At 41.8% G+C, this 22,131-nt stretch overlaps 1 protein-coding gene across 2 annotated transcripts in view; it reads right to left on the reverse strand.

The window, feature by feature from the left end:
• The window catches only part of GIGYF2 (GRB10 interacting GYF protein 2), a 75,280-nt gene extending 57,493 nt beyond the window's left edge, over positions 1 to 17,787 (reverse strand). For both annotated transcript variants that reach the window (XM_053389666.1, XM_053389665.1), the window contains exons 1-2: positions 17,668 to 17,787; positions 4,865 to 4,925 (exon numbers count right to left, since the gene is read on the reverse strand). In XM_053389666.1, coding sequence (XP_053245641.1) covers positions 4,865 to 4,905 — 41 coding nt within the window. In that variant the 5' untranslated portion in view covers positions 4,906 to 4,925; positions 17,668 to 17,787. The remainder of the gene's footprint in view (positions 1 to 4,864; positions 4,926 to 17,667) is intronic.
• Between the last annotated feature and the right edge of the window lie 4,344 nt (positions 17,788 to 22,131).

Here is a 22,131-nt window from a genome sequence, read left to right on the forward strand (position 1 = left end):
ATGTCAGTTGCTCAAAGGAGAAAGTTCAACTTGGCTGGCAAAAACTCCTTGCCCATGTCTAATTAGCTTTTTTTCAGGGCCTAGTCACAGAAAGCAGTATGCTACTAAGTACTGAAGGATGTACTATGATGACAAATTTGAAGATTTTCTTTTTCCCCCATTCTCTTTCTCATTCGCCATCTATTTTCATCTTCTCTACCTAGTCTCTTGAAGCTACTTACTTCAGAGACCTGCTCTATACACAGGGAGGCTACTGTACTCTGAACTAGATGGGACCCTGAAGGCTTATCTACCACATATGAGCCTGTCAGAGAACTCACTGTTTAATAAAGAACTATGTATACCGACCCTTAGGGTGAAAGGTTAGTGTGAAAAGCTTTCAACAACATCTTGTAAAAGTTACAGATACTAGCTGACCATGCAGGAAGCATTCCACAGTGCATAGAAATGCTATCCTCTTCCCTTCCTTTACCAGGCTGTTTACCCTCACAGCCTGCTCTACAGTGGATTGCAGCATTAAAGCAGCAGGCCTCCATCCTGCCTGCTGCTTCTTAGCTCTTGAAGAAGGCAGGGTATAGAAGCCTGAACAAACCCAACGTGTATAAAAATCATCCCATGTATTATGTATCCCTTATTCTGATTCTGCACATGTGCCACCACACTTATTCTGAATTGGAAACCAGAATTATTGGGGATGCAGGAAAGTGATCTGTTCTGGATCCACAGCAGGCTTTCAAATAACCGTTCCATCTTTTTTTTTTAAAGGTTTCAGTGTGGTTTTCACTTCAGGTTCAGTTTGATTCTGACTCACAACATGCATTTTCTAAAGTCTGAACTTTATTTTAGTTACCACAGTTTAATCAAACACAAATAAAACTAATACCTTATTCAGACAACCCCCCAAAACAAGTATTTGGAGAACTAGGAATGGGTCACAGGTTTTTACACTCCCTCCACGTGAATGGATTCCCGCCAGCATTTTACAGCTGCTCTAACCAGTTTCCCATAATGTCTCAGTTGGGCAACTATTATCAGCACACAACACAATAAGTATTTGCATCTCAACAGCCACATTTTTATGTTATGCTAAACCCGTGAAGTGTGATGTGAACTGGCCTTTGGCAGGAGGAAGAGTTTGGTTTTGAAGCAAAATTGCTTTGCATTTTGAATCCTAAACTGTGATTAATGTTAACTATGGCTTATTTAAACAAGCTGGATTCATAACCAATGGTTGGATGTTGGTCTATTTTAAACAAACTGTTAACTGCAGTTTCATCAGACAAGATGACAAATGAGCCATTTTTATGCAAAAAAAATGGAAGCAAACATAAATGCAGCTTTATTTACATTATGTGCTTTATATTTTGACAACTCCATAATTATGTGTCAGAGATCTCCAAGGACAGAGGTTCTCAGACCAATGGCATCATAGCTGCTGTCTGTAACAGTAACCAGTGACTAAGGATTGTGATTTGTTTCTGTGTATATAAAGTGTAAATTGTAGGTAAATGTAAACCTATCTAAAATAATACTGTTTAATTAAAAGGCAGCTAAACTGAAGTCCAGCATCTGCACAGATCTGAATCTCTTTACAAGTATTCAATAAAAGCTACTGCTAACTAGTGGAGAGCCAGCAATAAAAAAGTTACTCTGAAATATTACAAAAACTATACAATGTTAAAATCAAAGCTTATCTCATACAACTTTTCAGATCGCTGCTGCTATTTATAATTTAGGAGGATTCAAGGCACTCCAACTAGCAATTTGGGATTAACTCTCATTGGTTTGCTGCCACCATGTGGTAGCAATGTTCATGACATTTAAATAAACATCACTTGTGAATAACCTTCCACTTTTATATGAACCAAGAATCTGAAAAAATAAGTACTATATAATGGATATGAAAGGTATCAAAACAATACTTTCTGAAACTCTAAAGCAGAGGTAAGGAACCTCAGGTCCAGGAGCCAGCTATAGCCCTCCAGGCCTACATGTCTTCCCAGGACACACATCCCTTCAGCCTTTACTTGTCCTGCTCCACACTCTCAACTGCCTTAAACTGTGATGACTCTTCTTGCTTGCTTACCTAAATGGAGGATGGGGAGATGTGCATGTAGGAGCCTCTGGTTTTTGTGTGGCTGGAATGTAGCCTACCGGACAAAGGCCAGACTCATCTCTATAGTTTCTAGCTGAAAGCTGCCCACGAAGTAATGTGGCCCTCAGGTAGACCCCAATCCTGCTCAAAATTAATGTGCCAAAAAGTTACTAAAGATTTTTAATTAAACTAACTGCTATTCTCCATTTTGCTACCAAATGGTTTTTAATGCGCGGTTAAAAACAAAAACACACATTAAAAATTATCTATTAGACAGATAGGAAAAAAGAAGAGGATTTTCATAATATAATTTATTGAACAATGCCGTGCATTTGATATATGCCTATTAAAAGCTTATATATTGTTTTATATTGATTTTCTTCATAACTGGAATGCATTTATGGGAATCTAATGCCGAAACTACACATTACACGTAGTTCTTCTAGGGCCTGTTGCTTATAAAATAAAACCAACTGAGGTTGCAGTCTGAAGCAGAGGGGAAATAGAACAAGAGACTTTTAACTCTTTCTACTTGTTCCATTTTCCCACCAATAATTGTCCCTTAGATTACTTTTACGAGGGTGTAAGAAGTTTTTTTTTCCAAAGTGGAAAATGAGACAAAGCAAAATGGTTAAGAAACACCCTCATTAGTCTTCCACTTCACATTGCTACCTTCTCAGCTGTTCTAAATAAAAATAGAGAGGCATAAAATGAATAGAAGCCTCCAAGCACTTGGTGACTTTCTTACTTCCAAGTAAAAGCAAGAGTAGTGTTATAATGGTGAATTTACAGCAGCAGTTTTTGCTTTGTACCTTCTTTCTGACAAAAACTTCTGCTCAGCAGACTCTCCCACTGGTGGGAGGGGAAACGGGTGATTTCTGCCAATAGCCGCTTCCCTCTGCAGCCCCCTATGCTGCCCTCATCTGATTTTCATTGAAAAACATTTAAGACTAGGAAAGGAGGTTGGAAATTGTTTCAGAGGAGGGAGCAAGGAACGTGCATTCCCAAGATTACTTCCTGCTTTTCAAATCATGGTTTTCAAGAAGCAGGCATTATGTCTGCACCAGGCTAATATGCTTATTAGTAACAGAAGGATGAGAATGAATGAAAATATCCTGTTGAGCTGTGAAGTATTAATCTTTTGAATAATGTACTGTTAAGTATGCACATTTGCACAAAAAATGCCATTTCATTAAAAATATAGTCTATGAACTATGTACACTTTTCCTGCATGAAGGTATTTTATCCACAGGTAATTTTAATACCAACAGTATTTTTACTGTAAGGAATGGCAAACTTTACTTGAATAAGCAAAGGTGATCCTTATCCATTCTTTCCTGAACATCCATATTGGATGATGAGAACAAGTTTGAAGATGCTGAGTAACCACTGTGCAGTCAAAGCCATGGGCAATTTCTTTGTAACAATGTCTTACTTGAGTAAGGACATGTTTAGCCACACTTTCAACATAGAATGTACAACACAGTGGGAAGCTCACTCCAATAACACATACACCCTGCATATCACTGTGACCCCGAAACTGTATATGGTTGCAAGGAAGAGTGACAATAAGCAGCTAAAGTATTATAAGTATTTTCTGTCTGTGCTATCTCCTGGTGGGAAAGGAAGTAACTAACATATATAGCCCTCAGTGCTCCTTTTAAATATTTCTCTCCCTTAGTATCATTCTGATTTATTCTAACTGAAATGTCCTCACAAAAGGGGATTTATTCAATATTGTGACAACAGGCTCCTGCTTCTTAATTCAAACCAGGGATATAATTAACCAGCTGTAATTAAAAAAAGCTACCGTATTTTTCGCACCATAGGACGCACCGGACAATAGGACGCACTTTGTTTTAGAGGGGGGAGAACAAGGGGAAAAATATCTTCAGCGCTCTGCCCAGCGCCCCTTCAGCGAAGCGGCAGGAAGCGCTGCACAGAGAGTGGGAGAATTTCCCCCCTCTTGTTTTCCCGCTCTAAAACAAGGTGCCATTTAAGGTGCGTACAGGAGGCTACCTTGGAAGCCTGGAGAGCAAGAGGGGTCAGTGCGCACTGACCCCTCTCGCTCTCCAGGCTTCAGGTTCCTTTCGACCTGCTCTTTGGGGCTGGCGGGGGGAAGCCCACCACCAGCCCCAAAGAGCAGGTCAGGGAGCAGCGGAAAGGCGCAGCGGAGAGGCTGCTGCCATAGTCACGTGTCACTTCTCCAGCTGGGAGAGGGTCGCGGGGCTATGGCTTCTTTAGCCCCGCACGCGCTCTCCCGGCTGGAGAGGTGACGCACGGCTATAGAGGCTCCTGCCATAGCCGCGCGTCACCTCTCCAGCCGGGAGAGGGTCGCGGGGGGCTGCTTTAGCTCCGTGCGCGCTCTCCCGGCTGGAGAGGTGACGCACGGCTATGGAGGCTCCTGCCATAGCCGCGCATCACCTCTCCAGCCGGGAGAGGGTCGCGGGGGGCTGCTTTAGCTCCGCGCGTGCTCTCCTGGCTGGAGAGGTGACGCGCGGCTATGGAGGCTCCTGCCATAGCCGCGCGTTACCTCTCCAGCCGGGAGAGGGCCGCGGGGCTATGGTGTCTTCGCTCCATAGGACGCACACACATTTCCCCTTCATTTTTGAAGGGGAAAAAGTGCGTCCTATAGAGCGAAAAATATGGTAGTTCAACAACTTAAATATGCTTTCTCATTCACCATTTGAAGCAATGCATCTACAAGCCAACTTTTGTCAAACTCATTAGTGAAAAGTTCACAAGACACAAGTATTATAGGTAACTTACCACTCAGGCCCAAAGTTAAGCGTCTGGGTTTCTGCTGCCATTTTTTAAAAAAAGTTTTAACCTGAAAAAGAAATGCAAGAACATGAATCAGCAATCTTATATCAACATATGATAAGCTAAAATTAGTTGTTCCAATCCAGACATTCCCAACTGCATCAACATTTAGAGCTGTTATTTTCCCTGCTGATCAGGTGGGATAGGGAGCAGGGGGTGCCTGGAGTTATTTCTCCCCATTCAGAGGGGAAAGAGGGGCTGTGCCCTCATAGAATCAGTGTTGGAAGTGATACCAAGGGTCATCTAGTCCAACCCCCTGCAATGCAGCAATCTCAGCAAAAGCTATCTATGACAAAAGGCCATCCAACCTCCGCTTAAAAACCTTCAAAGCAGGACAGTCCACCACCTTCCAAGGGAGTCTGCTCTACTCAGATATGAGAAATCCTCCTCCACTTATAGGGCAGAAGAGTTGCTAGATTCTCCCTATAGCCCTATATCCATAGCAAGTTCCTGAAACACAGCTCAAGTAATCCATGTACAGAAACCTCTTTTCATACACAGAACACCTCTCACTGGTCAAAGGCCAATCTTTCAACTTCTAATAAGCAATTAAAATTGTTATTTCAAAATAACTCTTAACAACTTCAGTAAAATCCTGTATTATTACCAGGGGTCCACAAATGTTGGCTTGCCTTACAAGTCAGATATAATTTGTGTTCACCACCTATGCACCCACTCCCGTGTGTGCCAGTGTACTTGGAGGAGGGGAGCGTCACATATCATGCTGGGCTTTGGAGAAGGCAGAAGCAGCAAGTCTCTCATATTTCTTCTCGTTTCAAAGCTCAGCAGCATGACATAAGAAAATCTTCCCATGATTCAGAAGATGGAAGGCGGAATGAATGATGTTATTATATTGAAGAAGGGCCCTTGGCCTTGGCAAATGGATTTGTGGAGGCTTCAATATTACAAATAATATTCCTAAATAATTATATTTAGACATTATACATGGCTAACAAAAAGCCACTCATGAGGTTGCTCGCAACAAGAAATGCCTCCAGGCAACCATAAAGCGAAAGCTATGAGACTGAAATAGAGTTCTTATTTCCTTCAAGCCATTTACATACTACAAATGACTAACATAAGAATAAGTGGGTGGGCAGTAACTTACAAGACAGACAGAATCAGTGTGATTATTTTTGCTTAAAGATAAAAGCTATGTTGTAAAACAAGCAACTAAGCATCTTCAGAGAGCTTTGGTTTTCATAGGAAGCAACAATTCACTATTAAACGCTACAATTTATTACACAGTATACAGTCCACTTTCCTGTTTTAAGTACAAAGATTATTAATCTGTTTTGCTCTCCTGACCCCTGCACATCATGCCTAGTAAAAGCCTCTATTTCTCCATAATGTATGTGTCAGAGAAGGCTGCACATGATCTGGAGCATTGTCTGGGAGCAATGATGGACTGGATGAGGGCCAATAATTTGAATTTGAACCATGGGAAGACAAAGGCACTTTGGGTTGCTAGCTCCATGTCTGAGACTGGCCAGGTGCATGTTCTGGATTGGGTTGCGTTCCTCTGAAAGAAGAGTTTGGGAGTGTGCCACTAGATCCATGTTTGCCACTGGAAGCTCAGGTAGCCTGGGTGGCTAGGAGTGCCTTTTACCAGTTACAGTTGTGCATACAGTGTTGTGCACCAATTTTTATGGATCTCCCTTCCAGCTGAGGTCAGACCGACCTGCTTCCTTCTGAACCTCCAGTGCCTATTGAAGCCTATTTTATTCCAGCAGGCATTTTAACTGAAGTTTGATTTTATAGTTTTAACTAGCGTATCCTTGTAAACTAATTTAAAGACAATTGTAGTTAACTGGTATGAAATAAAATAATTTTTTAAAGAATATTTCCACATTTTGAACTTTAATTATAGAATCATAGAATTGTAATAATAATAATAATTTTTATTTATACCCCGCCCTCCCCAGCCAAGGCTGGGCTCAGAGCGGCTTACAAGCAATAATAAAAGCAAGTTGAATGATTACAACTTAAATACAACATTAAAATACAACATTAAAATATTGAAACATTAAAATATTAAAATGTAGCCTCATCGTAGGAGGAGAAGGAAAGGAAAAAAGAAAAGAGAGGAAGGGATCCCGAGGGTCATCTAGTCCAACCCCCTGCAATGCAATGACTTAAAGCTTGCCGAATGTGAAGAAACACATATTGGGGTAGGGTCCAGAGGAGTGTGACTAGAAGTCTGCTGATGCAGTGGGGCATTCCCAGCTATCCTCTCCTATAGCAGCCCCTTGAGGAATTGCTTCCAGTGGTTGAGAGATGCTCTGGAAGGCATGAAATATGACATAGGGGCTGCAGGAGGAGGAGGAAATCAGAAGAAATGTGGGGGCAGAAGTATGTTTTTATTTCTGCTAGGGACTCTCTGAACAGTAAATCTTTTCCTCACACAGCATGTCCACCCAATCACGGCAACTTCGAACGATTACTGTACTTACACATATGAAAACAGTCACTACAAATCACTTGATATCTCACACTTTTCCCTTCCCTTCCCTAGTCATTTTTCTTTGGTCGCATCCTTTTCAATTCATGCCTCCACCTGTTTCTTTTACTCCCTGTTTTTCAGGCAACTAACCATTCTGTCCCAATGTCTTTAACAACCCTAACTCTTGGGCAGTACCCTGCCTGCCAAATAATCCTATCACAGTCACTTTTCTGGCAAGAGCATGCAGCCTATTTGTCCTTAGGCTTGGTGTCAGCTTTTCCCAGAGTCGTTGCCCTATTATTAGACCTTTCCTAAAACATCCTGTTTACTCTCTCTTTTCCTCAAGTCTTTCTCTTCTACCTGTCCTTCCCTAATGTTCCCATTTCTCAGCAACTCTACTCATTTCTTCAGACACTCTACTTTGCAAAAACTTAAGAGACCATGAGCTTGATCTCCTAGGATCCGTTCTCATCCACCTTCACCTGGGCCTGTCTTATAATTTTTTTTGCCATTCAGACTTGTGTGAGGCTTTAATCAAAGCCAAAAGGAAAACTCTTTTACCGAAGCTTGACTGCAAACATTCTATCGCTGACAGCTTTACAGTGGTACCTCTGGTTACGAACTTAATTCGTTCCGGAAGTCTGTTCTTAACCTGAGAAGCACTTTGGCTAATGGGGCCTCCCGCTGCCATGCAACTTCCTCTCGAATCCCAGGGCAAAGTTCACTACCAGGAGCAACTATTTTTGGGTTAGCGGAGATCGTTACCCGAAGTGTTCATAAGAAGGACGGTACATAACCAGAGGTTCCACTGTATTCCCTGAGTAGAAGTGGCAACATCCATGAATATTTTATGATCTCATTATCTTCTCGAATCAATGACTGTCAGGAGTTTTATACCCTGCAACACATTTACAATATAGAAAGATGTTCCACTTCAGACAAAACATGCAATATTCAAAAGAAGAAAAAACAAGGGAAGTTAAAGAACAGCAGAGAATATATAAAAATATAAAAAAAATGTCCAGTAGCACATCAGAGACCAAGTATGTTTGTTCTTGGTATAAGCTTTCGTGTGCATGCACACTTCTTCAGATACACTGAAACAGAAGTCACCAGACCCTATATAAGGTGTATCTGAAGAAGTGTGCACGCACACGAAAGCTTATACCAAGAACCAACTTAGTTGGTCTCTAAGGTGCTACTGGACAATTTTTTAATATATATATATATATATATATATATATATATATATATATTTCAACTGCATCAGAGCAACACGGCTACCTACCTGAGTAGAGAATATGTTTGCTCAGAAATGGAAGCTACTCTTCCACCAAACACAAAAGGCCACAACCATTCACAAGCAATAGATTTATCTATGTATTATCAATTCAAGGAGCCTCTCCACAGAGATTCTTGTGCTGAGGGTGGAAGAGCATCTTCCATCTCATAGTGGAAAAGAAAAGAAGCCAAATCTCACCAAAAGTGTTGGAAGTGCCTTTTACCCTTCTGTGGTAAGACAGACCTTGATCATCAGACTGAGAAATCAGTGGCTGGTTGCTGCATAGACCAAAGCCAAATGCTACCTGAAGGCTACTAGCTCAGTAAGAAGGCAGGGCACCATAGCTTGGCACCATGGCTGGTGAGGCAGATGCCACCACAGGACGCCTCCTGGATCTCAAGAGGTGCAGAGAAGGAGGCAGGAAGGTGAGCTGGAAAGCAAAGACTCAAACAAGGCTGAATCTATCACAGTGGGGAATGCAGCAGCTGCAGCCTGTTCATCCCCCTTACCTTTGGGAGTCAGTGGCTACATCGATCCCTCTTTTTCAGGAGAAATATCCAGGCAGTGAGAAAGTACTGCAGGATCAAGCAAGAAAGGCTCTATTACAGTAGTAGCCCAGGCCCTAGCCTGATCTCACCCCTGGTGTCTCAACCAGGCAGGCTGACTTGTGCTTGGTCAGGCTCATTTTGCGGCAGAGGATGTGCCACTGCTGAAGCCTTCACCAGTTCCTCCTCATCTTGTGCAGAGCCAGTTCACAGACCCTCTAGGATAACTCCACTAGGAACCACTGCTATAGAAAAAAATATTTTCAAATCAAATCAAAATTAAAAATGCACCATGGAACAGAAAAAGAGGCAAGAGGCTGCTGTATAATACTGGCTTTGCAAACATTCACACTAAGAAGAAAAATACATCAAAAACAGGAAGCATCCAAGGATGGTGTTTAAAGAGAAACCAAACTTACAGAAGCAAAAAGAAAAAGAAAAAAGGAATTGGTTCCTTATTTATACACTGTGCCCAATGCATTTGGCCAAAAAAGCTTTGCCCAAGGGCTTTTTTGTTTTTGACTGAAACAATCTAAGTTTCTGTTGCACATAAACATTCACACCAAGCAACTAAAATGACTTCTGTATCAAGAAGGATTAATTGAAACACAGTGATTTAAATCATGATTTTTAAAGGTCAATTTAAATTAAATTTCCATCAACATTTCTTCATATATTACCTAAACATTGGTATAAACATGATAACTAAAACATGTACATTTACAACTAAAATAGGGTATTATTTACAATATTTTTTCATTCTTAAAACCAAGCTTTGCATCTTTTTGCCATGCTGCTTCTGTTTGCACATAACAGTAAGCCGTGGTCTAAAAAAACCCATAGCTTACCACAGACATGGGGAAACTCCAGCCTGTGGGCCAAATTAGGCCTACCACAGATCTTAATTTGGCCCACCGGGCCATTTCTCCCCAACTGCCCCATAAGAAATTATGAAAAGTACGTATGATAATTGACCAGTCAAATATTGTCAACTGATCACATACTGTTTGATTGTGGACTAATACTGTCAAAATTCCTTGCAAACATGAATGTCACCGTGTAAGTGGCAGCACCTTTTTGTTTCACTTAATTATGGTGTTGTTTGTTACTTACTTCCTGCCTAGAAGCATAGCAAAGTTTCTCTCACAAGTCACCTGTGAAAACTATAGGCATCTTTAAACAAAATCAGGTCAGAAAGCAGACAACAGCTGCAAAGGTCACCACTGCCTTGGATCATCTAGGACTCTATCTTGCATGCTTCAGGAACAATCTGCATATGATCTGTCCATTCTGTACAGGTTCCAAGGAGCCACTGGACTCCATTTTTTTGTAAATGTTTTATTGTTCCATGGTAACTTAACAAATTTGTTTTTGCAATTATTGTAAACTATCTATGACTAAACTTAATTTTTAACAACATTATCTGGCAATATTTGACCAAATCTTCTTTGCCTTCTTAAATACCAAGTCCTAAAGAGTTACAGGGGGTGGAGGGGAGACACACACCTTGATTTTATAATACTAAAATCAAACTAATAAGCCAGAAAAGCACATTACATCATATTCTGCATATTTCCACCCTCATCGTTCAGCCCAGACACTGAGATCCAGCACCGAAGGCCTTCTGGTGGTTCCCTCACTGCGAGAAGTAAGGTTACAGGGAACCAGGCAGAGGGCCTTCTCGGTAGTGGCGCCTGCCCTGTGGAATGCCCTCCCATCAGATGTAAAGGTAATAAGCAACTATCCTACTTTTAGAAGGCAGCCCTGTTTAGGGAAGTTTTTAATGTTTAATGCTGTATTGTGTTTTTAATATTCGATTGGGAGTTGTCCAGAGTGACTGGGGAAACCCAGCCAGATGGGCAGGGTATAAATAATAAATTATTATTATTATTATTATTATTATTATTATTATTATTTATTACCACTACTACTACAATATTTCTGAGAAGCACAAGAATAGCCTTTAAGCCCCTAAAAAGCAGCCACAAAACATATACACAAATTTATCTAGAACATTATGTGCTAACCAAATGAAAATAATTTATTTAGGGCAAGGAGTGATACAAGCAAAAAAAACAAACCATGGCTTCATGTTCACTAGAGATCACGGGTCATTAGGGAGAAGCAAACCACAATTTTGGGCTCGGACAGAAGAACAAGTCAAGACTCCCCATAACTGTTAAGTGACTTCAAAGAATTGTAATAATCCACACAAACACAAAACAGTGGTCCTTATGCATGAAAGTATCTCAAAGTTTCCAAACCAATAGTAAGCTTCTGTACTAGCTTTCATGTTAAAAAAAACAAAGTAGAACTACATAACAGAACGACATAAGCACATGGGAGAATAGCAACCGCAGTGTTTCCTGGATTTGACATCCTTTATCAACCCATTTTCATCTGCCTTTAAGACAAAACTTCCCACTCCATAGTAGGGCAATACCTTTATTAAGACCAACCAAAATGTTGAGTAAGCTTTCAATTTTGCAGAACTCTTCATCAGGCTATATGTTACTAAGATTGGCAGGGGTTGTGGGGGAGAGATTGAGGGAAAGTGAAAGCATGGTGGAAATTATTTGTTTGGAGGGTCACAGGGGAAATTTCAACCTGCTAATTCTCTCAAGACATTCACATTGTAGACCACTACATTTTATCACCTTAGTTGCAATAACTTTCAGCCATCAAAGGGGAAGATCTGAAATATTTACGCTCTTACAGTGGTACTTCTGGTTACGAACTTAATTCATTCCGGAGGTCCGTTCTTAACCTGAAACTGTTCTTAATCTGAAGCAGCACTTTAGCTAATGGGGCCTCCCGCTGCTGCCGCCGCGCGATTTCTATTCTCATCCTGAAGCAAAGTTCTTAGCCTGAGGTATTATTTCTGGGTTAGCAGAGTCTGTAACCTGAAGCGTATGTAACCTGAGGTACCACTGTATTTAGGCAAATAGAGTTCCAGAACAGCCTTAGGCAATGCCTGCTCAGTGTACTGGATGCCAGAATGCAGTGTTACACAAAGGTTCAGTATTTAAATATGTTATTTAACATTTATACAAAATGACTAAATAAGATTAGTGCGAGTTTTAGAGTGCACTATCATCACTACACTGGAAACATATACAGCAGAGTGTTAACTAAGAATCCTATCTCTCTATCCAATTAAATGATTTGATGCCATGATCAAGAAGATGAGATTTAGAAGAATTAAGCTAAATCGAGCAGTGGTGGGCAAGCATGATGAGCTTTTAGAGAAGTTCACAACAGGGAACATGGGGTCTCAATCAATCAGGTAAACAGTCTAAAAGGAACTCCTGGAAAAACACAATGGCAGCTGTGATCATTGAGGCCCAGTGTTAGTTACATACGAACTAAAGATTCAGTCTTTGGTAGCAGTTAAGCATGCTTTTGTAGCCCCAAGTCTTGAATGCTAATATTTATTTCATAAAATTTATACTCTGCTTGATTTTTAAAAACCTCAAAGTGGCTTACAAAAAGTTAAAACAATAAAACTGAAGAAAAAATCTCAATCATACTTCAAAACATACAAACCTACTAAACCGAATTAAAATTATCTCAACTTTCTAAGCATCTGGATAGCCATGTCTAAACAAGAATGCTTTTAGAAGGCGCTGAAAAAACTACTGTGAAGACAACTGCTTGTTCTCAATAGGCACTGAGTTTCAAAGTGCAGGTGCTGCCACACTAAACGATTGAGTTCTTACAAATATGGAACAGGTATTATGTGGCACCTGTAGTAGTACCAATATGTGATCTATAATAAGTCATCCAGGTTGGACTTCTCTTAAACTTTTCAGAAGCTACTAATACCACAGCCCAGTGCCTGATGGGTGTGGGGAGAAAGAACCAGTTTTGCAGCAACTGAAGTTTGCCAGCATGTTTCTGGACCCAATTAAACAGCTGTCATTGGCTTGCAAAACTCATACAGAATGGGTCTATAAACCTTGAGCACATCTCTTTTTACACATATCCCAGGGTTCACAGAAAGGATCCTATAATTGCAAGAAGAAATAAGTTAGCAGCACAATAGAAAAGCGCTTGTCTGTGTTCATCCCAAGGCCCTGGAATTCCCTACGGATAAAGTATATACAAATACCCATCCATGCCTTTTTTCCAGAAATATCTCATGTTTTGTCAGACATTAAGAGGCAGAAGTTTAACTGCTGCTGATCTTAATTATCTATGACAATGCTAAACTTTCTGTGGATATTATTATTACTACGACTATTGTTGTTGTAGGTTATATTTGTTGGGTCTTTTTAAAATAATTTTTATGCTTTTAACACTATACACTATGCTAATCACTGAAAAATGGAAAATCAATTTAGCAAGAAGGGTCATTCCATACCAAGTGATCCAACTTCTTTACCTCACAACACCCAATTTTCTTAATATTTTGTACACTTGTTGTATGATCAAAACTAAGTTTAAATTTCAAACTTTCATTTTTTTATCTCATCCTGTTTGTGAGTTATGAGGGTTTGAAATTTCAAAAAATTGACAATTTTGGCCTTGCCAGACTATACAAAAACCTTAAAAGCTCAGCCCAGAATTGAGATATGGCAAAACTAATAACACCAATCTCTTCAGAACATCATGGGCTTTAATATATGTCACATGATGGGTTTACTTTATATTATAAATTTAAGTTACAAAATTAAAAATTCAAAAAAAATGTATTATTCTAAGACCTACCTGCAAATTTTCGTCTTGGAATCTCAATGGGATCATATTCTAAAAAAATATTTTGTACATACATGTCTGCCTTATTTGGTTCTATTTAGGATAAATGGGTCTTCTTGAGAGTAAAATATAACAGACTTCAAACTGTAATATCAGTTACTTAGGGCATTTTTAAAGGAAGTTATTCAATTAAAAGTTATCTGAAAAGCTAGTAAGGCTTTTCTTTTAAAAATGTGTTCCAATGCAGAGTGATAGCTTGATCACTCTTAGTTTTGATCGTTCAACAAGTGTACAAAATATTAAGAAAATTGGATGACATGAGGTAAAAAAATTGGCTCACTTGATATGGAATGACCCAGAAGTTCACTAAGTGAAGTAAAACTACAACAACAGCATCCCAGATGTGAAGTCAATAGCACTTACCAGGAGAGTTGGTGTGGTCAGGGCTGCATGAGCACACACAGTGGGGAATGTCACATTGGTTCCACCAGTGCACCCACACAGCCCCAATCTCACCATCCCATCTCCCTTGCAGGCTATTGCTATAGATCCACCTTGCTGGGCAAGCCACTCCTGAAATTCAGTAAAGAAGTAAATGTTAATTCTCAGTCCATATTATCTCAAAGTAACCTGACAAGACAAAATCCATGAAATATAATCTTCCACATGGAGTTCCTAAACATTGAAGAACTGGACATTTAAACAAACTGCCCAGCGAGCCAACCAGTCAAGTAACAGTTGCTCTGGCAAGGATAGCTTCAAAATGTGGTTATCGATCTAGGCTTATTAAAGATAAACTATAGTTAAACAAGTGCTTTTTTTTCTTAGAAAAAAGGGTGCTGGTACTCACCATGATCCCCCCCTTTTCTCTCTCTCTCTCACACACTCTCCTGTCACCCCACAATTAATTAAAGCTCCACTTTGTGCACACCCTTCTTCAACCTCCCCCCCACACCTTGCCCAGTCCACTCGTCACACCCACCCTCCCATTTCTCCTTCTCCTCCCAGCCACCAGCCACACCATCCACACTCACCCCTACAGCTTGTCCCGCATCTAGGGGGAGAGTGTGCATGGGGGAATGGTGCAACCTGTTGACTGAGAGCAGAAATACAACCCCAAACAAGGGCCTCCTTTCCTTGCTGCCACCTCAGCCTCCTGCTTTTCACAACCCCCTTTTAGTCATGGTTGCTTGCTTGGTCTCACCACCCTCCATTTACCTTACTGCAAGGTTGGGGGGGGGGAGGTGCCAGTACTGTGTACTGTTGAGTTCTGCTAGGAAAAAAGCACTGGTTAAAACTAATCATAGCTCCTGACTTGAACAGAATGGCAAATTGCATCTGCCAAAACCAAATGCTTCTAAACTGCTCATTGCTGCCTAACTGCTACTTAGTACATAGTTTGGATACAAGTAGTTTCTGCTGTGTCCTGTTCTCACTAGCTTTAGGTTCAGAGGAAAAGGTTGCTAGCAGACCTCTCCTTTTGTATGTTCTTATATATGTGATTGTTGTTTTCCAGAAGAGCTCTCCTTGTAAGAATAGCCTTCTGGTCTTTGAATCTGCTTGCTCAGAGGTGGGAACCTGTGGTCCTCCAGATGGTGATGGAATAGAATTATCATCATCATTGATCACTGGCTATGCTGGCTGAGGCTGATAGCCAATGTAGTCCAAAAACATATGAAGGGCCATAGGTTCCGCATCTCTTCAGGTATCTCATAATACAGTCGTACCTTGGAAGTAGAACAGAATCCGTTCTGGAAGTCTGTTCGACTTCCAAAACTTTTGGAAACTAAAGCACAGCTTCTGATTGGCTGCAGGAAGCTCCAAAAATAGTTTGGAAACCGGAACAGTCACTTCCGGGTTTGCGGCGTTTGGGAGCCAAACGTTTGAGAATTTAAGCTATTCGAAAACCAAGGTACAACTGTATCGCCATGCTTGCCTCACTTTTGCTTCCCATACAGACATGTTGATGCTCATCCTTTGCATCTGGCCACAAACTTGTTTGTCTACCTGATTGGCGTTCTTGGTCCTAATTTTATTGTGCCTCTTGACCATTCTCCCTACAGCCAGTCCTGCAAAGTCTCTGTGCAACAGCTCCTGTAAGCTCATCAGCAAACACAATTATATTAATCATACTGCTATAAATAATGCAAAGGCCATTTATTAGACTAGTATCTTCTTCAGATCAGGTTATAACCACAAAGTGGCTCACTATCCTGAATAAGATTCAGAAAACAAATCTGTCTTGCCTGTGTCTACTTTTATATTCTTTGCTTGGTTTATAATATCCAGTGATGGCCAGCTCCATCTTTAATGGCAATCACCTTGAATGCCCAACAGTTGAACGTGAAGTAAGAAAATCTGTAAGAGCAGTGTTTTTGTGGAACTTTGAAACATATTATCAGCTAAATAAAAAAACCCAAGATTAACAGTGATACAGTGATTCCAGTTTTTTAAAAAATTTCAAACTGATGGGAAGTGTAGTGGAAATGGATCTCTTCTGAGATTTCTTAAGAGTCACTTAAAAAAACAACTTCAGTGACAATAACAAAAGGTAATTTTGCAAACTAGTATCCCTGGAAATAAGGTTGCGAACATAAGACTTATCCTAGTAACCCATTTCCTAAGGACTAGTAGTAAAATATTTCTGGTCATTTAAGAAATTGTTCTGCTATACCATGTATTATTTTCCAACTGTAAGTAAACTAGCAATTATATGAATTGAAGTTATGTATCATTTGTTCATAACTATGTTCCAGGTTGCTTGTGGGCTTCTTACAGGCATCTGGTTGGCCACTGTGAGAAAAGAATGATGAATCAGACAGGCCTTTAGTCTGAAGCACTAGAGCTCATATTTTTATGCACAAATCTCAATACTACTTCACAGAGAGAATGAATAGTAAGAGAATATTCAAATTAACAGATTGCTATCATGCTGTCCAGAACAGTTTGTTACTTGAGAAATGACCAATATATCTTTAACCAGAGTTTCTACATCTTCTACACCCCCCTGTATTTAGTGGAAGTACGTGTCATTTCTAGTGGCCAGTATATACCTTCACTGTCTGAAATCTCAGGAGTCACCAGATATTATCAGCTTCACTTCAAACACCACTATCACCCCACAGCTTTCCCCCAAAGTACACACAACCCTCCATTTGTAAAGCCCTCGTCATGAGTGCCGGTATAATGTTCAACTAACCGGCTCATTAGGCAACAGCTGCTGGAGCCTTCCTTCCCCCTTGGCGTTGACAAGTCATGGCCATGGAGTAGGAAAGGAAAGGTCTCTTTCTACAGAACGAGTTGAAGAGGAAATGGTCGCAGGGGGAAGCACACAGGGACTGGGAATAACTGCACGTTCCTCTGTAGCTGCCAGCCAAGGAGTAAGTCAGTATCACCCGCCCACCCGGACCCAGCAGTTCCTGCCAATATGCCGCATGGAGAAGGAAAGGCCCACAGCTGTCTTGTGTCAAGTCTGAGCCAAGGCAGCTCCTAACCCCTCAGAACTTCCTCCCACCCGCCCAGGCACGGCAAACCACCCAGCAGCCCACGCCACAGCTAAGGAAGCCCGACGCCACGCTCAAGCCCGTTTTCCCTCGCCTGCCATGCGCTTCTCCGGACACGAGACATACGGGAGACCGGTGCTCGGCGAGAGGCCTAGGCGTGTTCGCGCGGAAGGGCCGCGACAGAGGGGCAGCCACTTGGACCTGAGGGGAAAGCGGGAACTCAGCGAGGGAGTCGCGCCCGAAAGGGAGGGCGCAGGACGGCCAGGGGGTCGGTTTACCTGAGGTCGCGGACGGAGAGCCTCTCGGATCCAAAGCCAATCCTCAGCACCGACAACACAAGATGGCTGCCGCGCCGCCACGCAAGGTCATGTGACCTCGCTGCCGTGACTCCGCCCCCTTCCTTCCCCGCAGGCCGCGGACCGAGGGACCGGGAGAAGTCGCGCTCTCGAACGCGGGCGCCAACGGCGGCTCCGCGAGCGGAAGCCGCGCTCCCTCGTCTCGGTCTTCTCGGAACGGCGGAGGCTCCTGAGAAACGGGCCCGTGGTCTTACTCTGTGATACCTACACAGGGTTAGCTAGTGTCGGTGCGTGTTTTCTCTCTCACACACGGAAACGGAGTTGCTCCCTCACGCAGAGTCACTAAAACATTAGAAGAACCTCGACCGTCCACAACCGACTCTGAGGGAAGGAACCGAGCCTTGTTCTTGACAGTCCAGAAGGATCATTGGCGGGCAACGAAGAAGACACTTTGATCTGTTGTCACAGGGACACCACCAGCGCCGTGTTTTACTACACGACCAAACACGGGACGGTGTGCGTGTGTTTGTGTCAGTGCCCAGAATGAGATGCCAACCTGCTAGTTTCTTTAAAATTCCTGTGCCACTAGAGGGCATACAATGACAGGAGGAGGAGGAGGCGGCAGAAAAGGGGCCAAAAGCCCTCCTGCTAAATACTGTAGTCAAAGCACACTCCAGTTCAAGAAGCAGAGCGGAGCTTCCTTTCTAGGGCAAATACAGTCATTTTGTCTATCTAAATTTCTACCTTGCCCTCCTCTCAAAGGAGCACAGGGCAGCAAAGACAAAAGTGATAAAACAGTACTTTTTAAAATGAAATGAAAGCCATTTAAAACAGCTAAACACATTTAAGAGTACCTAAATAAACGCAAACATTATCTGACAGCTAATAATTTTTAAGGTTGCCAAGAACAGTGTCTTTCAGCCACCCAATGCCTGGCTGAGCAAGAATGCTTTAAAACCCCTCCTGAAAGTTAATAATGAGGGAGAGACACACCCACCACCAGGGAGGCCTTTCATCAGCTGGAAGCCACTGATAAAGATAAACACAGGTGGACAGAGTTAACCCCCTACTAACACACCCAGCATGGTGTTGATGGGGGTGAGAACCTTGTGGTTCTTTTTTTTTTTAAAGGGATAACAACATCCAATGATCACACATTTAAGATATTGTTTGGGATCAGGATTTTAGATGATCTATACTATCATAACTTGTAAAAATAAAGGCTTGTACAGTACATAAGTGTGAAGATGCAGTATGACAAACTGGGCCTCTCATCCCATACATGACCTCATGTTGCAGGGGCATAGCATGGTGGGAACAGGGGGGCTGTAGCCCCAGGTGTACAGTTTTGAGGAGGCATGCCAACACAGGGATCCCCATCCTGCCCTGCCTGCCATCAGGGGTCTCTGGACCCCAAAGCCACCACACCCTTGGCCCCCTTGCTGAATGGCCACCCGGCCAGCATCGGAGAGCTTTGCCCACCAAGGGTTGCATAGGCTGACCAGGTTCCCCTATGTATGGGCGGCGCAGGGCAGCCTCGTGAACCCTCGGTGCCCCACACCCACCCAGCGGTGAGGGTTGGGCACTGGCACAGCATATTTTGTTCACCCTCTGTGCCCTGCACCTACTCCTGCCTGGTGCGCTCATCCCAGGCACCGACAAAGGCTGTAACATCTCCTCTCTTACACACATCGATATGAGGAACTGTTGGAACGATAGTGCTTCAGGCACCACTAGTGTTTGAGGTACAATTAGCCCCTACTAGAAATGGCAGCTTTCTTTGTGTTGGCACTTAATACAGTAAGCCCATGACTTATGTGGGGGTCACATTCCAGGAAAAGCACCTAAAGCCAAAATAGTGTATAGTCAGAGCACATTGGGTGCAATGGCAGGTGGAATTGCCATTTTTCCCACTGGACACCCACCCTCTAAAAAAAAATATTTTTGCCAAACACATAAAGCTGATTGTGCACAAGTTAAATGTGTGCAAGTTGTGAGTGTACTGTACTATGAATTTTCCTCTTCATTGAACTGGGTAGCACTGCTTCACTGCATCTGTGAAGGTATTTTTTAATTACACCAGGCTTTCCCAGAGTGAAGATTGCTGTTAACATACATGAGGTAGATTGTTGCTGTGCATTTGGTTTTGGTTTTCTTAAGTTTTTTAATATGTTGTATTATTTCATTTAATTATAAGCTGTTTTGCGGGCCTCATGGCTAAAAGGTGCCCTATATTACTTAGGTAATAAAAGGATTCTCCCTGATTATATGGTGAGAATTTCTCAGTACTAGGAAATGATCCCTATGTTTCAAGCACATTGGCAATGAGCCAGGGTCTGAAGAATCCCTGCACCTAATCTGCTCATTGTACCATACTTTACTCCTTCAGTCAACACCAGTGCAATTGCCAAGTTGCCACTTCTTTAAAAGCCCATTAAAAAACTTGCCTGGTAGCATTATAGGTGTTTTCCCTTCACTACCTGGAGACCATAATTGCTTTGAAACCTTCTCATTGGTATGCCATGAGTGCAGCTCTTGGTTAAACCCATCTGCCCAACCTAGTTTTGTATCCTCTGTCAGCACACTGCTTAACTTGTGGTACCACCATAGTTTTTTATTGCTCACTGCTAAAGTCAGGAACTTGTTGAAGGAACTGTGCAGAAGTTTCAAACATAGGTAACACTTCTTAGGAGACACTCAAGGTGTCTAGTCTGAATTTACAATATATATATATTTATGTGAATTGCCCCAAGACCTCTGGGTATAGAGTGGTAGATAATTTCAATAAATAATAATATTTACAGATTTCAGCACTGTGCATTATGGAATACACACACAGTCTAAGGGAAAGGAGTGGGGCAGACAGAAAACTGCTTGGACCTGTACCTAGAAAGCCCAGGACATGCAGAAAACCATTCAAACACGTGCTTTCTAGGTACAGGAAAAGCAGAAATGTGGATGGGCCCTAATTTCCATGTCATAGTACTGAACTATACTGCATAATCCTAGCAAGATGGATACTGCCAACATCAGAAGAATACTGTTCCCATGTATGCCTCTTGAGCAGGAGGGGGATTGGAGGCACTGTGTTGAGGGAGCTGTGCTCAGACAGATAGGAGCAAGACCTACCTCTCTGGATTCTTATATTGTATTTCTTAACATTTGTGACAGTTCTGAGACCCTCCAGTAGGTGGTGCTTAAACAACAGGAATGTGTGTCCTTAATTTTAATTAATAGTGCAAACCTGAAAACCCAAGAATCATTCAATTAAATGTCCTATGATTTACCCTTCATCCTGTCACTGATAGCCTTGTAGTTTCTTTTTTCCAGTTCAAGCCCCCGTAAAGGCAATTGCAATAGGCAAGGATAGGTTGTTCAGTGCTTCCTTAACTGAAATTTCATTTTTTCCCTTCAAAATAAAAAAGAAAGTAAAAAGTCTCTTTACAGACTGACTGCATTTGAATGATCTTCTCTTAGCTTAAAAAGTCAGCATGCAAAGAATAATATTGGCCATGCACACAGTCCCTTCACGTGAGCCAGCAAACAAACCAGGAAGGAAGTATTCCATTAGCTATGGATCTGATCATTGTACAATGTGATGTTTTCAGCTACTTCATTATACACTACCATTATTTGTTTTTCAGTTGACAGTTTATAAATATTCTTAAAAACAAATAAACATTTCCCTATTTCATCCAAACTAGGAAACAGGTAGTTAAAGGGCTTCGGAACAAGTCAGCCTATTAGCCCGAATCCCAAAGACAAGCAGCCACTCTCTCATCAAATAGAAAGCTCAAAATAGCTCCAAAAGTGGCATATTGATCTAGGTCATTTCACAGGAATTTTACAGAAGATGGCGGGGAGGGAAGTTAAATAGTTGGATCTAGGACATTGCCTATTCATAGACTCTCTAGAATAAGGAGAGGAAACTGTTGGCCCTCCATATGTCCTTGGACTCCTATCAGCCGTGTGGCCAGTGATCAGTGAGAATTGATTTATTACACCAGTAATCACTTTACACTTTAAAAAAGGTCTCAAATGGATTTACAATACAGTGGTACTTCGGGTTAAATACGCTTCAGGTTACAGACTCCGCTAACCCAGAAATATTACCTCGGGTTAAGAACTTTGCTTCAGGATGAGAACAGAAATCGTGCTCCAGCGGTGCGGCGGCAGCAGGCGGCCCCATTAGCTAAAGTGGTGCTTCAGGTTAAGAACAGTTTCAGGTTAAGAACGGACCTCTGGAATGAATTAAGTACTTAACCCGAGGTACCACTGTATATACAATACAATAAAACATATTAAACAAAGCACAATATATATAAAGTAGCAATTATATTAAAAAATACTAAATCCCGGATCGAGGTTTGTATCTAAAGTAGTACTAAAGCACTCATTGCATTAGTGCAATGATTTTAGCTTGCACCACAGAACTCCGCCCCCTCC

This window comes from Podarcis raffonei, chromosome 5 (genome assembly GCF_027172205.1).
Source record: "Podarcis raffonei isolate rPodRaf1 chromosome 5, rPodRaf1.pri, whole genome shotgun sequence".
In the NCBI taxonomy this organism is placed as follows: Eukaryota; Metazoa; Chordata; class Lepidosauria; order Squamata; family Lacertidae; genus Podarcis; species Podarcis raffonei.